Raw genomic sequence first — 23606 nt, forward strand, 5'->3', positions numbered from 1 at the left:
CCATGGTGGTATAGAAGCATGGTGGTTAGAAACGCTCCATCTGTGGCAGCAGGAGCTTGAGGCAGAGGCTGTTCACATGGCTCATGGGCAGACATAACCTTCAAAGGCCAACCCTCCAGTGACCTCCTTCAGCCAGCCAGGCCCCACCTCCTAAAGGTTCTGCAACCTTCAAAAACAGTGCCACAGGCTGGGGACCAAGCATTTAGATCTTGAGCCTGTGGGGGAACTTTTTGGACTTTAGCCATAAATAACATTGAAGTTCCAAACACTTAGTGTTTCTGGATGTTATAACTGCTGATGGGACAGTCAATCAATAATTGCTGAACGAAATAGCTAGCAAAGAGAAGTGTGAACGTTTGCAACACAAAGAAATAGTGAGTGTCTGAGGAGAGGTGACTGTCATCACCCTGATCTGACCCTCGCTCTACTCATGTCACACACACTACAAACACATCAAATGTATATACGATTGTTTTTGCACCAGGTAAAAATAACACAAATATTTCTTGAGTGAATGACTAAATAATCAGCCATCCAGGCCCTGTTAGATGGTTGTGTCATTCACTGAGAGGGAGAGCAAGCCTAAAAGAAGAAAAAAGAAGTTTCTTTATACCAGAGTTCTGGCTCCTTTTTAGAACTCGGCACACTGGCCAGGCTCATGCAGGAGATAGGAAGTCTACTTCACACTGAGTCCCTGCTAACCCGAAGGGATCTACCTCTAGTCTCAGGACTGAGCTCCTACTAAGCAAGATGATAAAAGCATTTTAGTTGCCGGATTTTGGAAAAAGGAGTGGAGAGCAGGGCAGCCAGAGAATGTGGGGAAAGTGGATACTCACCAGCAGCAGTCAGGGTTGTACCAGGGAGGACGTGGGGAATCAGTCCTGGGCTTGAAGATGGCTGGAAAAGCTATGTGGATTGGGAGATAGCATCTAGCACAGCATGGGGAAGAAAGCTCAGCTCCTCCTGGATACACCTGGCCAGGCCAAGGATGGTGGGCACACCGAAGTGCTAAAACATCACTTCCAACACTACAAGTAAGCTCATCCAATGAGGAGTACTTTCTGTGACTCCCTATTTGTCAACACTGAGTTAGTTGCAGGGAAGGATTAAGTGCAGGGATGATGCTCAGTTTGACTTGGAAAACTTGCCAGTAATGACGTGGACAGCAAGCGGCAGAGCCAAAATTCAGAGGCAAAGAACTCTCCAGCATTTGACTGCCACACGAATTAGAGGACCCGACAGAAGTCAAGACAGGGAAACCTATCACTGGCTAGTAAAGGCTTTGAAGAGACTCAGTGCTTTCCTGGTGCCTCAGGAGCTCAGAAGTAGCTGGAAAAGTCTCTCTCTAGCTACTAGGTTAAGGAAGACTGGGACAATGCATTTGTCTTGACTGTAGAGTTCCTGAGTGCCGAGGGATGTGCATGGAATTCAGAACAGCATTTAGAGTTGTCTTGGTCAGGTTGTATTTATATATTTATATATTTATGCACAGGATAACAGTTAAAGAGGAGGAGGCCAGGAATTTGAAGGGGTCATGAAAGGAGTTGGAGAAAGGAAACTTAAAAAAGTTTTTTTTTTTTTAAATGGAAGGAGTTGGTGGACTTGAAAAAGGAGCCACCATTTATTTATGTTTGTGTCTCCACAGTGAAACATGATCAGTAGTAAAAAGGTGATTATCCCAGAGACTTCTGAGTGAATGAGCAAACTAACCAACCCAGAGCCGATCCCATCCCCCGCTTCAGATCTTCCCAACGTGCCTGCCCATTCATTGTAAGATAAAGCTTAGATGCTTTACTGTAGAACTCCAGGCTGACGTGAGCTCACTTCTGCCTGCCTGCCCACACCATCCCATCCCTCTTGCTGGCCAGGATGAATCTGTGTTTTAATCTTTTCAATGTTCTGGTCATTTCAGAGACCTTAGGCATTTTGGATGGAGGAAGTTTTGTTTTCTCCTGCACGTCTCCTCTCTGGTGAGGCTGCCCATCACAGCCCTAGACACACAACTCAAGTGAGTCCAGTGGTGGTCATTTTTAGGAACTGACGTAACCCCATGGGGAGAGGAAGCCTCCCCTTCCCTCTGTGGGTGTGTGCTCTTGGTTAACAGAGGGCAATGCAGGTCTGAAGCTGTCTGCTTCAGCTTGTCTGAAGGCAAGGCAGCTTGTCTTTGGTTGAAAGGAAGGAGACATATATAGAGAAAAGCAGAAGCCATCCTGCCAGCCAGACAGCCAGACAGATGGGAAGATGACCTTAACCCAAGTGTGACATTACCACATTAAGTCTGTACTCCTGTCCCACTTCTTGCTCCCATGAACAAACTCATTCCTCTTTTTATTTTTACTCTTTATTTTTCTGAACCTTAACTAATACTCAACCATGATACTAGGCTGTTGACAGTTCCCACAATTCTGCTTCTATCCTGTTCATGTACAGGTGACATAGCCCTTAGTCAAGGGATCCAGAGAACACTGGAGACCTGAGGGTAGTTCCTGTGACCCAGTTTTTTCATCTTACTAGGTCTGTTTCAGGCCATATCATGGAGTCACACCAGACTCTTCCCTACCACCACCACTACCACATCCCCACTCACACCCCCACACTCTCCCACCACCATCCCCACCCCCACCTGCCCACCCCCTGAGCTGCTCGGCTCTTTTGCTATTCAGTTCTTCCCAAGCTGTTGTCCTCATAAGATCAGCCCCCTCTCCTACGTGGGTTGGCAGCCTTTCTCTTGCTCTGGTTGTATTGCTGGATGAAAAATCCAGGAAGGTTGAAGCCACAAGCTTAAGACCTGAAGGTCTTTGATACAGACACAGAGCACCCTCAAAGCCCTCCAGCTTATTGAGGTTATAGCCATACATACCTACATATTCCTTCCTGTGTTTGGCCTGGGTGAGGGTTGGCTTAACAGCCTTCTAGTACCCCCAAGTCGTCCAGGCCAATGCATAGTGAAGGCTTGGAGACTCTTCAGCCACTATGTTTTAGCTAGCTGAGTGATATATTTCAGGTGTGAAGTATACCAGGTAGCCAGTGAGAGGGGTATGACACCAGGTATGTCAGCCTAGGGGATGTCACAGCAGTGTTGTGGGAAGGAAGAGACAATGATTAAGGCTTTGCTAAGATGGTACAGGACATGACGTGGCCCATCAGAAGAGTCTATGTGGTTTGCCTAAGAGACCCTGTGAAAGACCAGACAGGTAGATTTTGGCACGGGACAGGAAAGTTTAGCAAGGCAAACACTCAGTGAAGTCTCTTGAATGCCAAGCACAGGATTGGAATGATTCGTCAGAGTGCACGTAGCTGTAGTTGACTCTTGACTGTGAACGTAGGTCCTCCAGGGCATGCAGAGGGGGAAATCCTCACCACCCTCTCCTAGGGTCAGGAGAAGTGGGCGTCTCTCTTCCTGGCTTCTCTCAGCTCTGCTCCACCTTGTCCTTTCTGTGGTCTCTGTTCTGGCGGGCTCTGACTGGTGTGGGTGGCATCTATACTTCCTGACTCAGCACCCTCCTGTCCTCTTCCTCCTGCCACTGTGCCCATGCCAAGAACTCCCCAGCTGTAACTCAGCACTGGATCTGTCCCCAGCCGTCTACCACTGGGGCATTCCCCTGTAGCCATTTCTGTTCATGACTCATTAGAAAGATTCTATGCTCTTCCTGCTGTGGATTCTGAAGTGGACGGTCTGGGTTGCTTGTTTTGTTTTATTTTGTTTTGTTTTTGTTCAGAATTTCCTTCCTACTTCAAGGACTTAGGAGGATGCAGTCACTCCGATGACTTTCTGGGCCAGTCCCCACTGAATGGGAAGAAATAGCTCAGCATGCTTCTTGCCTACTGATGATGTTTCCAGAATCATGCACTTGGGGTGGAGAGGGAACCAACAGGCATCCATATCCAGTGGTGCCTTGAGAGGACTTTGGGCCCGAGCCTGAAGCCAGCCCTGCATGTGCCAGCCACGTGACTGGACCCAGGAAGGAGCCGAGCCTCCACTTGCATTTTTCTTCATTTGTAAAGTAGAGGTTTAGAATGTACCCACTTTGCAGAGCTGGGGGCCTCGTTTACCGATGATTAACTTTTACCGAGTGAAGCAGATACTGAGTGTGGTGTCTATCCCATTCACTGAGTGTGTCTATCCCGTTCTCCTTGAGAGAGACAGAAGAGCCCAAAGCCATGCACTGAGACCCTGAGCTCGCCTCCCACTCAGAGTCATCCCTACCTCACCCCGACCCCTCTTTAATTCTAGAACGAATCGTCCCCAGTGTTAGTGACAATATTAGCACACACACCCAGCCCTCTTCTGCCACAGTACCAAGGAATGAAGGACCCAGGGGGAAAGACGGAAACAGGAGAAAGCACCTGGAAAAGATGTCTTTATGCTCTTACATGGAAAAAGATATCAAAGTCTATAGCACAATGATACAGAGATTTTTTTTTCTTTTCAGAAAATTCTTCTCAGCCAATCTGTTTCAGCTGCAGTCGTAATTCAAGGCTTGCCAAATGGAAATCGTAAGACCGGGGCGAGGAATGGGAAGGGACGGTAGAGAGGGGGAGGGAAGGATTCTGTGCTGTGTCTCTCCTAGAGTTTTAACTTCCCAGCAAGTCAGAATTACATCAACAGATGCCACGCTCAGCTATGACTGGGTAAACACGCAGAACTCTACAGCATGATGGCAATAATATTTTAGTGGGGACCACACTAAAGCCGGAGGAAACATGAGCAGGATCGTCTGAGCGGATCCCTTTCCCTGGCTGTGTGCGCGTGCGTGTAGTCACCCAAGCGCTTGGATCACTCATGACTTAGGAAGGGCTTGTGTGTCTAAAAGCTGATGTTGTAAGCAAACACAAAGCACATTTTACACTCAACAGCCATGGTTGCAAGGAAGAAATCTCTTTCTGAAGAATGCACAGGGGATTCATGCTGGCCTGTTTTCAGACTGTCCTACTGTGTGTCAGGGAATGTGTTCACACTGCGGGGGTCGGGGTGGGTCTTCCTGCAGAATCTAGCACCAATATGTGGATTGGATTTGACTTGGATCTGAGTCCCTTCTGTCTTTCCTTTTGAGTATACTGAGGTATGTTTTCTTTGGTTTCTCTTTTGACAGATGTGTAATATATATATATATATATATATATATATATATATATATATAAACCAAACTTGTAATATTTACAACATTTTAGACTTCAGTGTCAACTCTTCACGTAAGAAATATTAGAACACTCTTTTAAGAATCATGGGAAGGTTATCACTTCCTGGTGTCTGTCATGAAACTGTTTTCGATGCACAGAACGATTAGCCTGTTAGCACAGCTATAAGCTTTCTGGTCCAGAATCTTCCCTGTGCTCAGTGGGGAGGCAAATCCAGTTACTGCCATGTCTGTGGTTCGCCAGGCTTCACAGTACTTGTCCACAAGACGGACACCATGGGGGTTGGAGCCATGCCAGACGACCTTCTGGGGCCTAGAAAGGAATTTTATAGTGTTACTTTTTAAATGGCATTTTTAATAACATGAAGTTCTTTATTTCTTTTTATTTTATTTTACAGTTTGTGTGTGTGTGTGTGTTTCAGAGTTCAACACTGCATATCTTCCTCAATTATTCCCTACCCTATTTTTTGAAGCACAGTCTCTCACTGAACATAGAGCTTGCCAATTTAATTAGATTTGATGGCCACCAAACCACAAGGACCTACTAATTTCTGCCACTCAGTGCTGGAGTTGCTGATGCGTGCTGCCCCACCTGGCTATGAGATAAGTGATGGAGACCTGAGCTCAGGTTGCTGTGCTTGTGCTGCAAGCCCTTGGCCCGCTGAGCCATCACCCTAGTTCCTAAATAGCAATTCTTTGTGGTATATCTTGGTGAGGAAGTTAGCATAAGTGTAGCAAAAGTAGACATGTTCCTCCTCACGCACAGTTCAATGCCAAGTTCTCTCCTGTGCCTTGTGGCTGTTATCTGCTTTCTAGACATACTCTAGACAGAGTATGTTGGCAGCCATACCCACTTGCAGTGATCTCCCAATGGCATCCTTAGGTTTCACACATCTGGACCATTGCTCCTGAGCTCACTTGTTGGTTAGCCTCTCTCATGGTCAGACTTGGGACTCCTTCACATCTTAGGGGCCTCCTCTTACAGGACTCTCCTTTTCATTCTTGCCCTCAAAAATGAAATCCTCCCCTCTGTTCCTATTATCAGCTTTCTATTTTAAAACTACAAAATTGTCCACATTTATACACAGTCTCTAATCTATTGCCCTTCGACACCGGGAGCCCTTAAAGTGTAGGGCCGTGTGGGCCTACTGTGCCTTTCAGACCTGCATTCAGATGTGTTGTAGCACAGGCACTGAGTATTACTGCCTACTGTGTTTTCACCCACAGTCATATGCGCAACTGTCCTGTGGTATACCGATGACTGTACTCATTTGACAGGCAAGGCCACTGTGGCTCATGGAGTGAAGTGCTTTGCCCAGGTCTTATCATGAGCTACTAGACCCGAGGCTTCTGGCTCCAAGGCCATGGCTTTCCCGTGACTCAGCTGCCTCACTGTGGCTTCACACTGGCAGTGTTCCAGGGAGGTAGCTCATTGTTAGAACTCGTCCTAGAAACGCCTCTCGTGCTACATCACAGGGCCCAAGCCTGCACTTACCAGGAAGGATCAGTCATCACATCCCGACCGTCAAAGGAGTAGATCGGAATGTGTGTATTGAATTGACCTCCATCACCAGAAAATATCGAGTCCCAATTGTTAAAAAGCACTTGGCCCTACAAAGACAAATGACACATTTAGGATTTGGCTCCCTCTTCATGGTGTGACCCAGGTACTACTTCGGGAGTCCTCAGCTCAGAGAGAACAGTGATTGGAGAAGAGGGAAGGTATGGCTTTGGAGCTATGATTAATTGTATGAAGTGGCAAGTGCTTGGGCCACTTGGGGATTGGTGTGCCTGAAGTCAGTGGCGACAGGGTTCAGCTTTACCTTGAGGTTCACAATTGGAAGGCCGAACCTCTCTGCCTTCCGCACAACTGTGGAGAGATCCTGCAGGTGTGAAGACAGAAAGGCTCGGAAAGTGGACAGGAGGCCTGCAGCCCTGGCCTGCTGGAAGCACTGGAAATCAGCTCGGATGTCCCCAGCCACCGGTGTGTTCAGAGCAACCAGGTGCAGCTGCAAAGAGTAAGACAGGGTGGTTAGCAGCCCCACCCTCCTCTTCTGTTCTGAGGAAGAGGCCCACTTCTGACTGTAAGGTGTGACCCAGGTGCAGCTGTCCATCCTCAGTGAAGACAGCCTTAGCACCCGTGAACAGACGTTGGGGTGAATAAAAGATGCATGAGACATTCTCCTCAGATTGAAGAGCCCTTTGGAGATCTGATTCTAGTGTGCAGGCCATGCTTGAGAAATCTGGATACGCTCCCAGCCTGGTCACAATTGTGACTTCTAGGGTGGCTTTGTCCTGCCTCCCATTCCTGACACCTTGTTCATCAGCCCCAAACCAAAGCCATTCGGGAATTTGATTTGGCTTGCACATAGGCACCCATTTCCTTCCTCCAGCCCTTTCTGCTGGCATTCCATATGAAGTGCAGTCCGTGGTCTGAGGATGCTCTCATTCTCCCACTCTCTAGCTGTGTCTAAGGGGTGTCAAATTGGCATTGACATACAAATGCACTCCTACACACACACACACACACACAGAGAGAGAGAGAGACAGAGACAGAGACAGAGACAGAGAGACAGAGACAGAGAGACAGAGAGAGAGAGACAGAGAGAGAGTCACACGCATCTCACACACAAATAGATGTATTTAAAAAGTAAAAACCAATGCATTGCTTTAAAACTCCATTGTTCACTTTACTGACTTCTTCTTGGGCTCATTGAAAGTTTACCCAAATTTACCTCTCTCTCACCCCCTGAGAATTTTCTCCTTAGCTTCCTAGAATCATTTTGGCTTCATAAACACTTTGCTCTCTCTTATAAATCTGACTTTCAGTCATTTTTGTCCCCCCAGCAGCCATTGACTCCTGAGTACTTTGTTTGGCCTTTGTTCTTTGTCTTAGGAGGGCAAAGCTTCTCATTTGCCTCTGGGTTTCTCCCATCAGCCTCTCTTTGGTTCTCTCTGTACAGCTTCTTTTTGGGACTCCCCATTCCCATTACAATGCCCACGCACTGCTGAAGGTCTCCAGGCGGGTTTCAGACATCTCATGCTCTCTCTCACTCCCACTTTCATTTGATTGTCCTGGGACCACTCACTTCAGACTTGCTCTGCTGAACCCGAGATCTTCTCTGGACACGGGAGCATTGCAGAAGGCACATCTGTGCGGTGTGGCTTACGCCTTGCTCTCTGAAGGCCTTATGCCTTTGACTCTATCTCTGGGCTGTTCTTTATTGGTGTGGAAATGAGTAGATGATCTAAGATAGACCATGGGGAGTGCTTCTCCCAAGACTCTGAACTGACTTGGGCAGACTGGGCTCTTCAGCCACAAGGTAAGGGAGTTAGGGCATGAGATAGTGCTGTGACAACCCTGAGCTGTGTGCAAGCTCATGCGTACCATGCCTGCATAGGCAAGGGCTAGATGGGGACAGGAAGAGAAATTCTTATACAAGGGGGTGTATGGAAATAGCAAAATGACTGAGAGCAGAAAAGAGAGTTCCCAGGCTGGCTGTACTTCGTGAGATCAAATTCTATGAAGTCCCTGGAGTGACAGGAATACGATCTTTATTTGCACCAGAGATAGAGCAGGGCTGAGTCTGCAGCCCCTTCATGTCAGATGGTGCCTGGTTGGGAGCTAGTGACCACTGGATCACCCCAGTGGGAATTTGGGGTCACCTCTGTCTCACTCATTCCCATCACAGCCAGAACCTAACTGGCTTCTCCTGTCCCTTTGTGTCTCTCTGACCAGTTATCTTCTGCAGCTTTACTGCTTTGTACCCCAGCTTCTGCCCTTTCCAATCCTCTTACACGCTCAAACCGAAGTCATTTCAAGGCACCCATCTTACCACATACCCTTGCTCAGCTTTCAACTTATGGGCAGCTCCCATCGCTTGCAGGAAAGGGGCAAACTCCCCAGCTCCGGCTCTTGTTCACTTCTACAGCCTAATCGTCTAGCTTTGCTGTGAAGTCTATTCCTCTGGCCAGTTTGAAGTGCAGCACAGGAAGGACCCGTGTGCACATGCATCCCACCCTCCCATGATCCATCTTTCCCTCTGCCTGGATTTCCTACTTTTGTTTGTCCCTGCCGGGCTCACTCCTGAACTCCAGTGTTCTTTAGGTCTGCATCTAGAGGTCACCTCCTTCAGAGTGACTTCCTTTGTCTTTCTGGTAACCCCATCTTGGGTTGGTCTCACTCAATAGCTTAGCACATGGTGATACAACTGTCTCTTTTGGGTGTGTGCCCTCCTGGCTAGTTTGTAAGCTGTTGAGTGGTAAGAACTATTTATCAGTTAAGAGCACTGGCTTCTCTAGCAAAGGACTAGGACTGGATTCCTAGCACTCACATGGTGATTCACAGTTGTTTATAATTCCAGTTAGAAGACATATAATTTCCTCTTCTGATCTCCACAGGCATCAGAGACACACACATGGTGCACATACAACCATGTAGGTAAAACCACTCATACGTGAAATAAACAAAACAAAATAAAAAACTAGATACCGAACACAGGGCTTAGCACTTACAGGCACACTCTCATTATTTGTAAAGGAAATGTATGAATTGTACTTACAACAGGCCTCTCATAGTTGGCACTTAAAATGGGGTTCAGTGGAGGCTGTGGCTGATACGGCTGTGACATGAAAGGTAAAGGTTAAAGCATGAATACACATTCAATCTCTTTTCCAGAGTCCATTGAGGTACAAGTAACCCTGGCATGATGCTTAAATAGCTGGACATTGCCTTTAACTGTGACCCTTACATGGGAGGCCTTTTACAGCCAAACAAAAAGTCACCGGCAAAGGAGGAAGTGTCCTCAAGATCTCTAAGATCCCTGTGCTGGGGAAGCAGGGGACCTCAGTTTAAAAGCCAACATTTCTTCCTCTTCAAAGGTTCAGTTTTGGAATCTGAGAAATGGGGTGATGGTTGTGGCCTCAAAGGGTTGCAATAAAATCCAACAGCAGATTATGCCAATTGTCTATGCTCGTTTATGGCAGTGAATAAAAGTTAAGGGTTTGCCAGGCAGGTGTGGTGGCAACACACCTTTAACCTTAGCATTCAGGAGGCAGCAGCAGGTGAATCCAGGCTGGCCAGAACTACTAGTGAGATCTTGTCTTAAAATATGTAAGTGAAGGAGGAAGGGAGGCAAGGAGGGAGGGAGGGAGGGAGGGAGGGAGGGAGGGAGGGAGGGAGGGAGGGAGGGAGGGAGGGAGGGAAGGAGGGACTCTTCTACATGATGTGGGTAAATTGGGAACAGGGGTCTCCAGCGTCCAGCTCTCTCTCCACTCTGTGGTGACAGTGTCCTATTTAGAAATTACTGAGTTTCCCCCAAGTACTAAGTCACACAGAACAGGCTTAGGTAGCTTGGTGCAGGGCCCTCTAAGGGGGCAGGAAGCTCAGGGAGTGGGCAGGGAAGCTACTCACATTGCTGGAAAGTGCTGGTGGTGGGGGGCTATCAGCAGGAATGGGGATCAGTTCTCCCAACTGCAAGAGAAGGAGGATATTGCCAATGAAACGGCTCCAAGAAAGCGCTCATAAGAACTGGCACTGTTGGGGCGGATGCTCTTTGTGTTGGAGGGTATTTGGAGGGGAGAGGGCTGTAAGGAAGGTTAAGAATTACCTGTAACTTTTTCCAACCATCTCGGACACGAATGAAAAACTCCCCACTGTCTCTCAAGTAGATGAACGTCCCTTCTATGACCAAGTGAGCTTTCTGTAGCATGTCACCCATGTCGCTGAGCGCTGTGACCTGTCAGATCATTTAAAATCCAAATTGTTATCAAACCGTGGCCAAATGTGATACACCCACCCTTCTATATAAATAATCCCTCACTCAAGACAAAGGTCTGTTGCATCGGATAATGATGCTTTACTAATAAGTAAAGTTTGGTTTTTGTGTTTCGGCGCAGACCCAGAGCCTGTACGTGCTAGGCAAGTGCTCTACCACTGAGCTACATCATCAGACCCTGGCTGTTCTCTCTCCCTCTCTCTCTGGATGTGTAGGTGTGTGAGTGAGTATGTGTGTATGTGTGCATGTATGTGAGTGTATGTGTGTGTTTATGTGTGAGCCTATGTATGTGTGAGTGTGTATGTGTGAGTGTGTGTAGGTGTGTGAGTATGAGTGTGTGTGTACGTGTGTGCATGAATGTGTGAGTTTGAGTGTATGTGTGTGAATGAATGTGAGCGTGAGTATGAGTGTGTGTATCTGTGTGTATGAATGTGTGAGTATGAGTGTGTATATGTATGTGAGAATGAGTGTGAGTTTGAGTGTGTGTATGTGTGTGAGTGAGTATGTGTGTGAGTTTGAGTGTGTGTGTGTGTCTGTGTGTGTGTGTGTGTGTAGGGAGGTGCCAGGGTAGACATTGGGTAACTTCCATTATCACTTGCTCTGACCTTACCATTTTGAGACAGGGTCACTCACAGAACCCAGCACTGACCGACTGGCTACACTGGATGCAGTGAGCTCTGGTGACCCACTTGGCTCTGTTCCCACTCCTCTAGCACTACAGTTACAACTGTAGTGTGCAACTACACATAGCTTTTTATTTTTTAAAGTGGATACTGGGGTCTGACTGGGATTTCCATGCCTGTGTGCCAGGCACTTTATCCCCTGATCTGTCTCCTTAGCCCCTAGGCTTTGAGGTAAGTTTTCACTATGTAGCCAGGACATGCCTTGAACTCATAATCCGTCTACATCGGCCGCCAGAGTGTTGGGATTTTAGGAGTATGCTATCATGCTTGGCTAAGGGAGTTCTTCCATGAAATGAAAACATGCATTGCTTTGAGCCACAAATCTAAATTATAAAAAAAAATGAATAAAAACACAAATGATAATTTCCTGTGAAGATAAAGATGTAGCAACAGAGTTGCCTTTGCTGGGTTTTGGTTTTAGCAAAATCATCAATACGCTGCTTTCTTTTGCCACTTGTGTTGATTTTAAACACAGCTCGGCAGCAGCTACGCTGGCTAATGGCGTCAGCTCACATGCCTTAGTGACTTTCAAATTCATTTTCATTTGGGATAAGAAATGCAAGCAAGTGGGCAATTATACTTAGCACTTAGTCTTTAGTCTAGCTGGATGGCTGCAATATTAAATATGTGTTTAAAAAAACGGGGGCTTGCGGCGTCTCTGTCTCAAAAAGTTGCCTAAAATAAGAATGGCAGCCACTTAGCATATCTAGGAGCAGATTCAGGAAGCTGAAGCTGCAAAAAAAAAATATTCTGAATAGCACCAAGTCTCAAGAAACTACCAGCCGAAAGTCTCATTGTAACTGAGGGAAATATATTAAAAAAGAAAAAAGAAAAAAATTATCTCAGCTTGACAATAATAATATGCATCAAAATGGCATAGGAATTCCCCATCCCCATCCCCCAAAGTAGCCAAATAGCCAAATCTTGTTGTCTGCTGGACAGTTCTCTTTTGAAAGGCAATCGTTTTAAGAATGAAACCCATTAAGCAGCAAAGAGGCTCCTAGGACTGCTGGCATTTGGTCTTGGATTGGTTGTAGGTCTGGTGGGCATTTGTCTGCCTCTCTGAGCATAGCTAACAGTCAGGCAAGCCATACCCCTTGCACTGCTCTGTGGGACCTGGTGAATGCACCTGGGCCATGCTTTAGCTGAACAACCCAGGAGGAGTGTGGCCAGCAAAGCACCTGTGCATGCTGTTTACACATTTGTGTACTGTTTGCATATCTCTGTGTGTGCTGTTTACACATGTGTGTGCTGTTTACATGCGTGTGTGCTGTTTACACATGTGTGTGCTGTTTACATATGTGTGTGCATGCTGTTTACATATGTGTGCATGCTGTTTTTAAAAATAGACCACAGTTGAGTTTTAGTCAATTAAAGGCTCATAGGCTACAACGTCAACGAGTCATTTTGTTTTCTGTAGCTCTTTATGGAACAAGTTACCTGGAAAGGAAGTAAATGTCTGTCTACTATGGGTGGAACAGCACATTTTTATTGTCATGGAACTTTATTTATTTAGACATAGGGTCTCTAACTTTTATGTTCTGAGGACAACTTTGAATTTCTTGATCCTCCTGCCTCCACCTCCTAAGTGTTAGGGCAAGAAGTGTGTGCCTGGTTTCATGTGGTGCTAGAGACCAAACCTAGGGCCTCCTGCATGTTAGGAAAACAGTCTACCAACTGAAGAACATCTCAGCCCCTGGCAGAGTTCTAATTTGAAAATAAAAGGAATTCCAGCCTGGTCCCTCCCACTCCCCCTCTCCCTTTTCTCCCTCCCCCACTACCAATACATAGTAGCCAGTGAATCTATCCAGTAGAGTTGCTACTATACAAGGTACTGACCAAGTTTCTGGATCCGGGGAGTCCTGGCTGTCCTGGAGGGCCAGGTGGGCCAGGAAGAGCCACAGCTGGGACAAGACAAAAAGAGAGAAGTGATACAAAGCACAGTGTGGGGGTACGGGGTGTGTGTGTGTCTCTGCTGACTCCCAGAGGGGTGCTCACAGTTCATTGCATGCTATGGGCTATCCACCGTGCAGATTAAAGCCAGACTGGCTGGCTTGGGGAGAAGAGATGAAATTCTTCACTATTGTCCTGGATGAATTGTGCCTAGTATTTGTCAGGATTGTAAGTGAAACCCATTAGTGGTTAATTGAAAAAGCCAGGTTGAGTCAATTTTTCTGTCACGGTGTTGAAAATACCCTGACTCATACAACTTTTTTTTCAAGAGACAAAGCATGTGACCGCCATTTAGAGGAAGTGGGTGTCAAAGAGGAAGAGAAAGGGCTGGGCTGTGGGAAGAGACCAGGTTGGTGGAAGCACTGGTCTTGGGGACAGAAAAAGACCAGGCTGCTAATTGCCAGCTGCACACTTCTGGAGGAAGCAGGATCTCAAAAGTTGTCTGCGAGACACCAGCAGACATCCCTGCCACTACAATATTCTATTGGTAGGCTGGTGAGAACCAGGGAAATGCAGGCTGGGTGTGCACACTGCAAATTGTCCAGGGCTTCTTAGTTCCTGTACTGTCACAGGATCCCTGAAAATCAGCTCAAGGCTGCCATACTGATCCCCAGAAAATATGAGGGGGCGGAGTGCCCATTTGAAATGCCCCTGCCTTGGAAAAACGCAGAAGTCTTGAAATTTCCCCTTTGGTTTTCTTCTGCCTCTCTAAGCCCATCCCCTTCAGAATCTGCAGAGCTCTTGGCAGGTAGAAGGATATCCCTGTAAATCCTAGAAAATGGATCCATTAATTCTTTAGGCTACTTTGAACAAATCTTCAGATCCAACACAGGGCTTGAGTGTCCACACATAGGTGGTAGGTGGCCCGTAGGTACAGGGTCAGGGGAAGACTTGGATTTTGGTTCCAGCCACGTGCTTCTGTGAACAACAGATTCTCTGCCTTCTGCGTTCATCCTGCCAACCCCCTGTATCTTCTGCACTGCCTATTTATCCAACAAGGCCCTGTAGCCACATCTGGTTTATCTACCCAGCACCTGTCAAAGTCCTTGTGGTTTTCTCTTGAGGTCTTTCCCTTTCACACCCACAACCATTTCCTGACAGTAAGAGCTACCATGTTCCCAAGTGGTCCTACCTCCTGACTAGAGATGATTGGTCCAAAGTTGACACCTAGCTCGAGACAAGCCAATTAGAATGTTGTCCTGCAACTGTCCTATCCTAAGACATTGCAGACCAACGTTGACAAAGAAGCCCCTGATTTCCAGCTCACAGTGGAAGAACTAAGCCTTCAGCAGCCCTCTTCCCCTCTGCGCATTGAGTGTGGTCTGTGAAGAGCTAGCATGAAGCTGGTACACAGAGAGGGGCAAAGGATGGCCAGAGCATCCTTAAATGGTCTAGTCTTAGGTTCACACTGCTTTTGGGTTCCAGTTGCTGGTCTACTCATCTCACAAACTGATTGCTTAGCCTCTCCTTCCAGCTGGCAAACATCCCTTTCTCTCAACCTGATTTGAGCCTTGTTTCTGCTTTCAGCCAGGAGAGCCAAGGCCATGTTGGAGCCAACCCCAAGGCCACCCTCTGCAAGGCTCTCCTCGACACAAGGCTCTGTGGGATCCCACCATGTGTTCCACCACACCCAGCTCATGCCAATGCAATGGCATTGCATTGTGCTTAGAGCTGCTACCATGTGAAGGTGGGCTTCAGAGTTTCGTTTTGTTTGTTTGTTTGTTTGTTAGGTTTTTAGAATATTTACAAGTGCATGACAGATCTTGGGGATAGGCCCAGAATCATAAACTAAAAATCATTTTATATTTCATTTATTAATTTTGTTATGGTTCTGGGGATTGACTTCAGGGCTTCTGTTATGGCTGGAGAAACACCTTTTCACTGGTATAAAGTCCAAGCCATCGATGATTTCAATAATAATTTTGGACATTAAACAGTTTCAGGGTACAGAGTTTCCACATGTGGCACCATACCAGTACTCACAAGGTGTTGGGCTCAAGAGTGCTTCAAACGTTAAGCTTTTTGGGTCTAGGGATGTTCGGTTTTATTGTTCACTGCAGAATGTCCACTGAGTGAACATTAAGAAAAGCATAGGCCTTAGAGCTATGGGTATCTGGGCTTTATTCTGTGGGTGCCATTAACTAGCTATAAAATGAAGTTACTAGTCTTTTCTCCTCCTCCTCCTCCTCCTCCTCCTCTTCCTCCTCCTCCTCCTCCTTCTTCTTCTTCTTCTTCTTCTTCTCTCTCTCTCTCTCTCTCTCTCTCTCTCTCTCTCTCTCTCTCTCTCTCTCTCTCTCTCTCTCTCTTTGTGTATGCGTGTGTGTGCTTGCTATGCATACATACCCAGGGTGTGTGGAAGCCAGAGGACAACCTCAGATGTTACTCTCTCTCAGCTGCCTCCTGGTTTTTTTTGTATTTAAGACAGGATCTTTCAATGGCCTGAAGCTGGCTGACACTGAGACCCAGGAATCTTCCTGTCTCTATCTCTCTAGCACTGTGATTATAAGTGTGTACCGCATCTGACTGTTTTGCACAAGTACTGGGGATCTTGGATCCTTGTGCTGACATGTGGAGCTCTTTATGGACTTGAATTACCTCCCCAGGCCTTGCTCTTAGTTTTCTTGAATTCCCAGAAAACTGGAGTAAAATGGTCAGTACACTTCCTGGCACTTGGTATTGTTCAATGATTGGATAACTCATTTTAACATTTGTACTCTAGAAGTTCCGAGGCCTGAATGGAATTCCATATCAAGAGTGACCATTCATACTGGTCCACTGTGCTGAGTAGTTTTGTGTCAACCTGACAGTTAAAGTCATCTGAGAGAAGGGAACCTCAATTAAGAAAATGCTTCCATGAGACCAGACACATTATTAAGGCATCGACAAAACAGCCAGGACGGTTCTAGAATATGTGGAAAGATGTTCAACACTATTACTCACTAGGCAAACTCAGAAACCACAGTGAGCTAGCACCTCACAGCCATCAGGACTGAGCCAGTGTAACCACAAGTGCTGGCGAAGATGACTTGTGAGTACCTTCAACATTACTGGATTGTACACTTGAAGTAGGTGCATGTCATAATATCTGAACTGAATCCATTTTAAAGAAGATGGGAGGCTCCATCCAGCCCTCTATCAAACAAATAGACTGACATGTCACCCAATGTGCTACCCTGAGCCCAAAGGCAGAGGCAGCAGGAATGAGGCATCACTCAGTACTAACCTGCACCCAGAATGGCAGGAGGTCCTGGTGGCCCAGGGGGTCCCGGTGGTCCAGGAACACCAGGTCTCCCAAAGCCAGGTGGCCCAGGCAGGCCTGGAATTCCTGGGGATCCCTGAGGTCCCACAACAGCCTCTCCTTTCTGTCCCTGTTGAGGCAAGCACGTAGTTAGGGAGAAATCTCTCCTCTTAGCATGTTTGTGAAAATCTAGTAATGCCAGGTGGTGTCAGTTCCAGCAAGCATCAGCCCAGGTTTGGAGTCCAAAGATACCAACAAGCCTAGGCATCCAGAGGGCCCTGGAGATTCAGTCTGGCCTTCTCACTCCACACAAGGAGGAACTGAGCTCTCAGAGAAGAGAGGGCTTGCCTCAAGTCAAGTTAGGTTAGAAATGTGGGGCAAACCTTGATCTTCTCTCATGGCTGCCTGACTCTCCTCCCATTTATAAAGACCAGACCTGTAGATAATCTTTACAGGCTTAGCCTTCAGTCAAACATCAGAAGAATCAAGAATCCTTCTAAAGACATTCCCAGAACCTTCCCTTCATCCTCTAAGATAACCCCTCACTATTGACAGCTCTGGTTACAGAGTGACCTTGCCACAGTATGTATGGCTGGTGCCTGAGGTTCACTCACTGCACCCAGCCTGGGAGGCTTTAAAGGCTGAGCTAACCTCCCAGCAAGCAACGACACACAGGAGAGCCTGCTTATCTCAAATTCTGGTCTCCAGTATGTACAACACTGACTTTGATTCCAGAACTGCCTATTCATGTTGGGGCTGGGGCACAGGAAAAGCCACAGGTCCCCAGGGAGTCACTACTCACAACCAGGCCTGGGTGTCCTGGTAGGCCTGGAGGCCCTGACACAAAGAGGTTGTGGCTGGACTCTCCTCTGAATGCAGCATCTTCATTCTCCCCCTGGAAGAGACCATGGAAGGTTGCAGTAAGCCTGGCATGAACTCTTTCTCACAGAAACTCAAGAAACTGAGGCACGGGCTGCTATAGTTTTAGTATTCAGGGGGCCCAAATTCCATGTGTTGGAAACATCATCCCTGAACTTGTATGTTGCTGGCACTGAGAGGTGAAGTCTATAGGTTATAGGAGTAACTTGTAATCTAGGGAGCAGCTTTGCTATAAAAGTAGGCCCTCTGGCATATTTGCTCTGTCTTGCTGTATGATTCCTGCACAGCCTTGCAACTCTGCAGAATCCTAATGAGCATCGTTGCTGGATTTCCAGAACCATGTGCCAGAGAAACCATTATTCTTTCCATGTTGCCCAGTCTGTGGTATTCAGTTACAGCAACAACAAACTGACTAGGATAATAGGCCATGTTTAATAATGAACATTCACCTTCAAGCTGTTGAGAAAATGTCTCAGGTAAGCTGGATCGACTGGAGGGCCTACAGAAAAAAATGCTTTGTAAGTTTACCAACTTAATGGCAGAGGTTTCAAAGAGTTTCCAAGTTAGAAACCATGGTTTTCGCTTACTAAAAGCGAAACTGCATCGGTTTACTAGGGTTGACTCTAGGCTTGGAGGCATCTCCAGACCTATACAAGGCCCACTACCCAGGGACTGTAGGATCCCAAGCAAGCCCCCATTCTCTTTGTGCCATATTTTACATATGAATGATAGAAAATCAGCTCCACCCCATCCCCAGCCTGTAGTTCTGTGGCTGGAAGCCAGGGTCTGAGCATACCAGGCAGTGCTCTGCCTCAGCCCTCCAGCCCTAGCCCCTGCTCTCTCCACAATGTTCTGCTTTGGATGTATCAGGCCTGTAACTGATTCTCACCAGAGACCACTGTGCTCGTGGGCAGGATGGCTGTGTAGTTAGCCTGACTCGGCAATGCCTAGAACAGGGGCAGGCATACCTGGTGGTCCTTGAGCTCCTTGGTCCCCCTTTTCTCCTTTTGAGCCAGGAAGACCCCAGGACCCCTTTTCTCCTTTAACACCTGTCACCAAACACACACAAATATTTAAGAGAAAGGAAAAATAGGTTGCAGAAAATCAACTTGAGCAAAATCCATGAGACTAGAAGGCCCCTTAGAAGTTAACAGATAGAGACTGGGAGGACCATAATCACTGCCTCAGACAGGTCTCCAGATCTTGACTCAGTTCACAGCAATGCAGTGTTGTCAGAGAAAAGAAAGGCTAAGGATTGAGCCTAGCAGGGGCTGTTATGACCAAGCAGGAGCTGGCTTCTCACTCCCTTGGGACAGTTTGTGAATGCAGATGGAGACCTAATCCCACTCAGGTCTCCAGTCTCGTGTCCCCTGGGGCTGTGCAGCCTGGTGTCTTGAAGAGCAGATAAATCTCCCAGGGGTGATGATACAGTGTAACTAAGGAGGCGGAATCATCCACTCCCACAGCTGGCTGATGGAATGAACACCCACTTGTGCCTTAGCCATGAGTCTGAGGAGCTGGACTGCTACACCAGCCATTGTTTTCTACTCCTCAAAAGAGAGATACATGTGATAGAGGCTTATAGGCAAGCAGTGTTTAGGGAGGGAAGGCCTCTTTTTCTTCCCCTTGATGGGAGCTACAGGTAGATGTGAGACCTCTCAATTCTTGAACCCTAAAAAGTGTAGCAGCTAAATCTTCCAATGTTTTCTAGACTAGAGATAGTATCGTAAGGTTTGTAGGCACAGGCTTACTCAATGTAGAAGAAGAGCCAAGAGCACCAAAGGTGTGATGGCACCCACTAGGGAGCACCAGGGAACCAAAAGCCAGACATTGTGTGACAAAGTATGGAGGTCAAAGAGGATTACAGGCCTGTCCCTCTTTGGTGTGCTCTACACACACACACACACACACACACACACACACACACACACACCACATGGGTCCCAGTCCCACTGATGCCAGGAAGCTTCTGAGACTAAATGCACAGCACTGAAGGCTCCCACTGAGGCTGCAGCTATCCGTGAAGGAGAAGCTAGGGAGTAGGGCAACCATAAGTGTTCCCCTAAGATGCAGTAGTAACATTCAGACATGTTTATAGAATCCCACCTCTCACCAGGACAAGCACATCCAAAAAGTTCTGCTCCTGCCCCTCTTCCCAGTGGAGCCTCGAAGATCTGTGACAGCAAACCCAGCTCCCCTTCCCACCCAAGGCCCACCACCACCACCACCACCACCAGCAGCTAATATAAATTATAATATACGTCATAATGTGAATTATAAATAAGCCAAAGGCAATCATGCCTTTAATTCCAGGTGTCAAGTGGCAGAGACAGGTGGATCTCTGTTAGCTTCAGGCCACCAAGAGCTACATAGAAAGATCTCTTCTCAAATGACAACAAAGCCCCATAAAACTTAGGTTTGTCTAGCACCAAAAAGAAAGGGGCCTTGGCACAGGTCTAAGCACCAAGTCAGAACATGATCTGGATTTGATGACCAAAATGACAAAAAATACAGAAGACACCATTAGGGACTCCAGGTGACACAGCCAAGCTGCAGGGGATTGCAGATAAAGACTTTCCCTTATTTATGCTGTATTTCAACTCTCTGACCAAAAGCCAGACATTGTGTGACAAAGTATGGAGGTCAAAGAGGATTACAGGCCTGTCCCTCTTTGGTGTGCTCTACACACACACACACACACACACACACACACACACACACACAGTGAGAGAGAGAGAGAGAGAGAGAGAGAGAGAGAGAGAGAGAGAGAGAGAGAGAGAGAGAGAGAGGCTGAACAAGGTTTCTCACAAGCTCTACCAGGAGGTTAGGACCAGGCAGGTTCCACAAGATTGATGTAAGACAGATGCTGACATTGAACTTATGATCCTCTTGGCTCAGCCTCTTGAGTAGTGGGGTTATAACTATGCATCACTGTGTCTTGCCTTACCCTCTCCTCACAGCACTGTGGACCAAACCTAAGAACTCACACATGCTAGGGGAGTGCTCTGCCACAGAGCTACACTCTGGCCTAGGGTCCTGCCTTTCAAACATGCCTCCCTGAGACGTTTCCATGGATACACTAGGCAATGGTCTTCTAAGTACTCATGGTGCTTTCTTGGATTAGCTCTCTCTCTCTCTCTCTCTCTCTCTCTCTCTCTCTCTGTATGAGTGTATATGTATGTATGTGTATGTGTCTGTGTGAGTATATACAGGTGCAATACCCATGTATGCAAATGTGTGCGAAGACTAGAGGATGCCCTTGGCTGTCATTCCCCCAATGTTGTCCACCAAGCCCAGCAGTTATTGTTTATGATGATGATGATGATAGATGTGGGTTCTGGGGATTGAACGCAGAGACTCAGGCCTTGCCTTCTTCAGCTGAGACATCCTTCCTGTCCTATTATTAGTTTTCCTGTCACTTGAACTATTTTAAGGATTAAGGAGGCAGGAACAGCGAGGGACAGCCAGCACCAAACAGGCATCCATGACTGTCTTCTGAACAGATCAGCAAAGGAATGAACAGAGGGAGCGCTTCTCGCTACCCAGGATGCACCAGGTCCATGAGGAAAGCAGACAGAGGTGTGTCCCACAGCTCAGCTGCCACCCCTCCCCCATGCCCCGTTAGCCCCTCCTGACCACCTCATCCATGGCCAGCACTAGATCAGGAATGTCCCTGAGAAACCGTGAAGAAAAGAGTGTGTACCGTGGAAAGTGACAAGCTCTGGGTCGCCAGGGTGAGCGGTACCAACCTGGGGAGAGAGAAAGGCTCAGTCAGACATGGGAAGCCCTGACCCAGCATTTGTCCTGGGGACAAATCGCAGAGGATGAAATGACACTGGCCAGGCTTCTATTTGGCTTTGGAACCGCATACTCCTCAGCACCCTCAACACAGACTTCTCAGGCCTTCATTTGGGAAACCCATGATGTAGCTGGCCTCGAGCACACAGCATTGAGATTTCTGGCCAAAAATCTAAGCAGAAGGGAAGCACAAGGCTTTCAGACTGCATTCGTGAGTGCAGCCAATGCTGAGTGTCTTGGCCTCCTTTGTTATCAATTAGGATTGGCTCACATGTGAGGCCAAGTGTCCAAGCCAGCTCTGAGCAAGTTCTGAAGTTGGGCCAATCGTCTGCTTTGCTACTGAGTGTAATCAGAGACAGGCATAAGGCACAGGTCAGGCAGCAGTGGCAGTGACAAGTAGCAGGGTTGTCATTAGATTGGAGGGGCTTTTATGGACTCTTCATTAGGTGACAGGGGTCTGGAATCCAAGCAGTTCTGGATAACACTGTTCAACTGTCTTAGCTTCATTCCTTGTTACTGTGATTGGAAACCCTAGCGAAAGCAACTTAGGGGAGAAAGGGTTTATTTGGTTTACAACTCCAGGTTACAGTCCATCACTGCTGTGAGGTCAAGGCAGCATTGCACGGAAGCAGTTAGTCACATTAAATCCACAGTCAAGAGCAGAGAGCAATGAATTAATGTATGCACGTGAGTGTCAGCTCACTTTCTCCACTCCTAGGCAGCTTAGAATCTCTTGCCTAGGGTTTGGTGCCTAGGGTATAGTGGGCAGGTTTCCTGTCTCGGCTTAGGTAATCTAGATAATCCCAGGCCAATCTGATCTAGACAGCTCCTTATTGAGACTCTTTTCTCAGCCAATTTGATTTGTTCTGTGTCGACAATTAAAGGTAACCATCTCACTCTGCCTCCATCTTTCCCCAGAAGATGCTCCATCTAAATCTGGGGTCTTTCTGTGCTTGTAAGTGGGGGTTGCAAGCTGCTTAGGGGTCATCATGAAAAGATATTGGGAAGAGGAAGGAACCTTCCAGAAAGAAAATCTAAGGACGACTTTTACAAGTGGTTAAGCAAGGTGGTAGGAGTATAAACTGTCATGATGTTAAACTGATGGAACTGGAAGATGCTTGCGAAGTGCTGGGTGTGTTTCTGTTTGATCATGTCTACTTTGAGGACCTCGTAGGAAACACCCATGCCTCCAAACGCCATGGTGCCCCAGTATGCCTCAGGAAATTAAAACAAGACAAAACTTAATTCCAATTACGTTGAGCCTGGCACTGACTTTAAGTCACTCTATAATTGCCCCACCATCCCTCGAGTGTAGATACCACACAGGGTTCCACTACAGGTTGTACAACTGCAGTATCATTCCCACAACAGACTAAAGTTTGTGGTCTCCTGTCTCATACTTGATGTGTTGGGATTGTTTGTGGGAGGTGGTAAGGAAGTGGGGTGCTGTGTTGGGAGGAGGGACCTTGAGCTCTGGTAAACAGTGGGACCTAGGCAGCCTCTGCCCTTGTATGAGGAGATGCAGCGCTTTCTTGGAGTATTACCATGCCTCGCTGCAGTTATCTGGATAAACATGCCCTTGGTGCTGCTGTTGGGCTCACTTGGAGCTTCAGCCCTGTCCCCTGGGGGATCTCGTGCTCTGCCTTCCAGGCTAGCATGCTTGGACCATGGGCTGGCCACATGGACGCCTCAAAGGTCAGATTTGGACATAGGCCTAGGGCAATACACAGCCAGCCGGCCTGCATCAGTTAGAGGCATCAGCGACCAGCAGCATTCCCACTCCCATGGGAATCAGTGTATGCCCACTTCAAAGAATATTTTGAAATGATCATCTGCAAACTCCAGAAAGGAGAGACCACGTCTGTCTAGGTCATTCCTGTGTTCTCCCGGGGCCTAACAAGAGTCCTTGGCACTGGGGAGAGCTCAGTAAATATTTACTGAAAGAATGAGAGAATGATTACGCACAGATTCATGACTCATGCCTTGTCCCCGTGTTTCCTCACAGAAATAAATGTCTCCCTATGATACTGGCAAAATCCTACAGACAGTGCTGCCAACTGCCTGGGGGAGGGGGAGGCTGGGCAAGGATCACAGTGCCTGCACCTGCTTCCTGGTCACCAGGAGATCTGAGCTGTGGTCC

At 47.3% G+C, this 23606-nt stretch overlaps 1 protein-coding gene across 1 annotated transcript in view; it reads right to left on the reverse strand.

Moving 5' to 3' along the window:
- Positions 1 to 4344: 4344 nt before the first annotated feature.
- The window catches only part of Col15a1 (collagen type XV alpha 1 chain), a 104722-nt gene continuing 85460 nt past the window's right edge, over positions 4345 to 23606 (reverse strand). Inside the window, exons 29-40 of the mRNA XM_021160109.3 lie at positions 21372 to 21417; positions 18637 to 18717; positions 18118 to 18167; positions 17592 to 17684; positions 16775 to 16919; positions 13438 to 13502; positions 10748 to 10876; positions 10552 to 10611; positions 9701 to 9760; positions 6962 to 7147; positions 6634 to 6749; positions 4345 to 5451 (exon numbers count right to left, since the gene is read on the reverse strand). Coding sequence (XP_021015768.1) covers positions 5238 to 5451; positions 6634 to 6749; positions 6962 to 7147; positions 9701 to 9760; positions 10552 to 10611; positions 10748 to 10876; positions 13438 to 13502; positions 16775 to 16919; positions 17592 to 17684; positions 18118 to 18167; positions 18637 to 18717; positions 21372 to 21417 — 1245 coding nt within the window. The 3' untranslated portion in view covers positions 4345 to 5237. The remainder of the gene's footprint in view (positions 5452 to 6633; positions 6750 to 6961; positions 7148 to 9700; positions 9761 to 10551; positions 10612 to 10747; positions 10877 to 13437; positions 13503 to 16774; positions 16920 to 17591; positions 17685 to 18117; positions 18168 to 18636; positions 18718 to 21371; positions 21418 to 23606) is intronic.

Source organism: Mus caroli, unplaced genomic scaffold (assembly GCF_978045245.1).
Source record: "Mus caroli unplaced genomic scaffold, Mus_caroli_1 scaffold_6, whole genome shotgun sequence".
Taxonomy (NCBI): domain Eukaryota; kingdom Metazoa; phylum Chordata; class Mammalia; order Rodentia; family Muridae; genus Mus; species Mus caroli.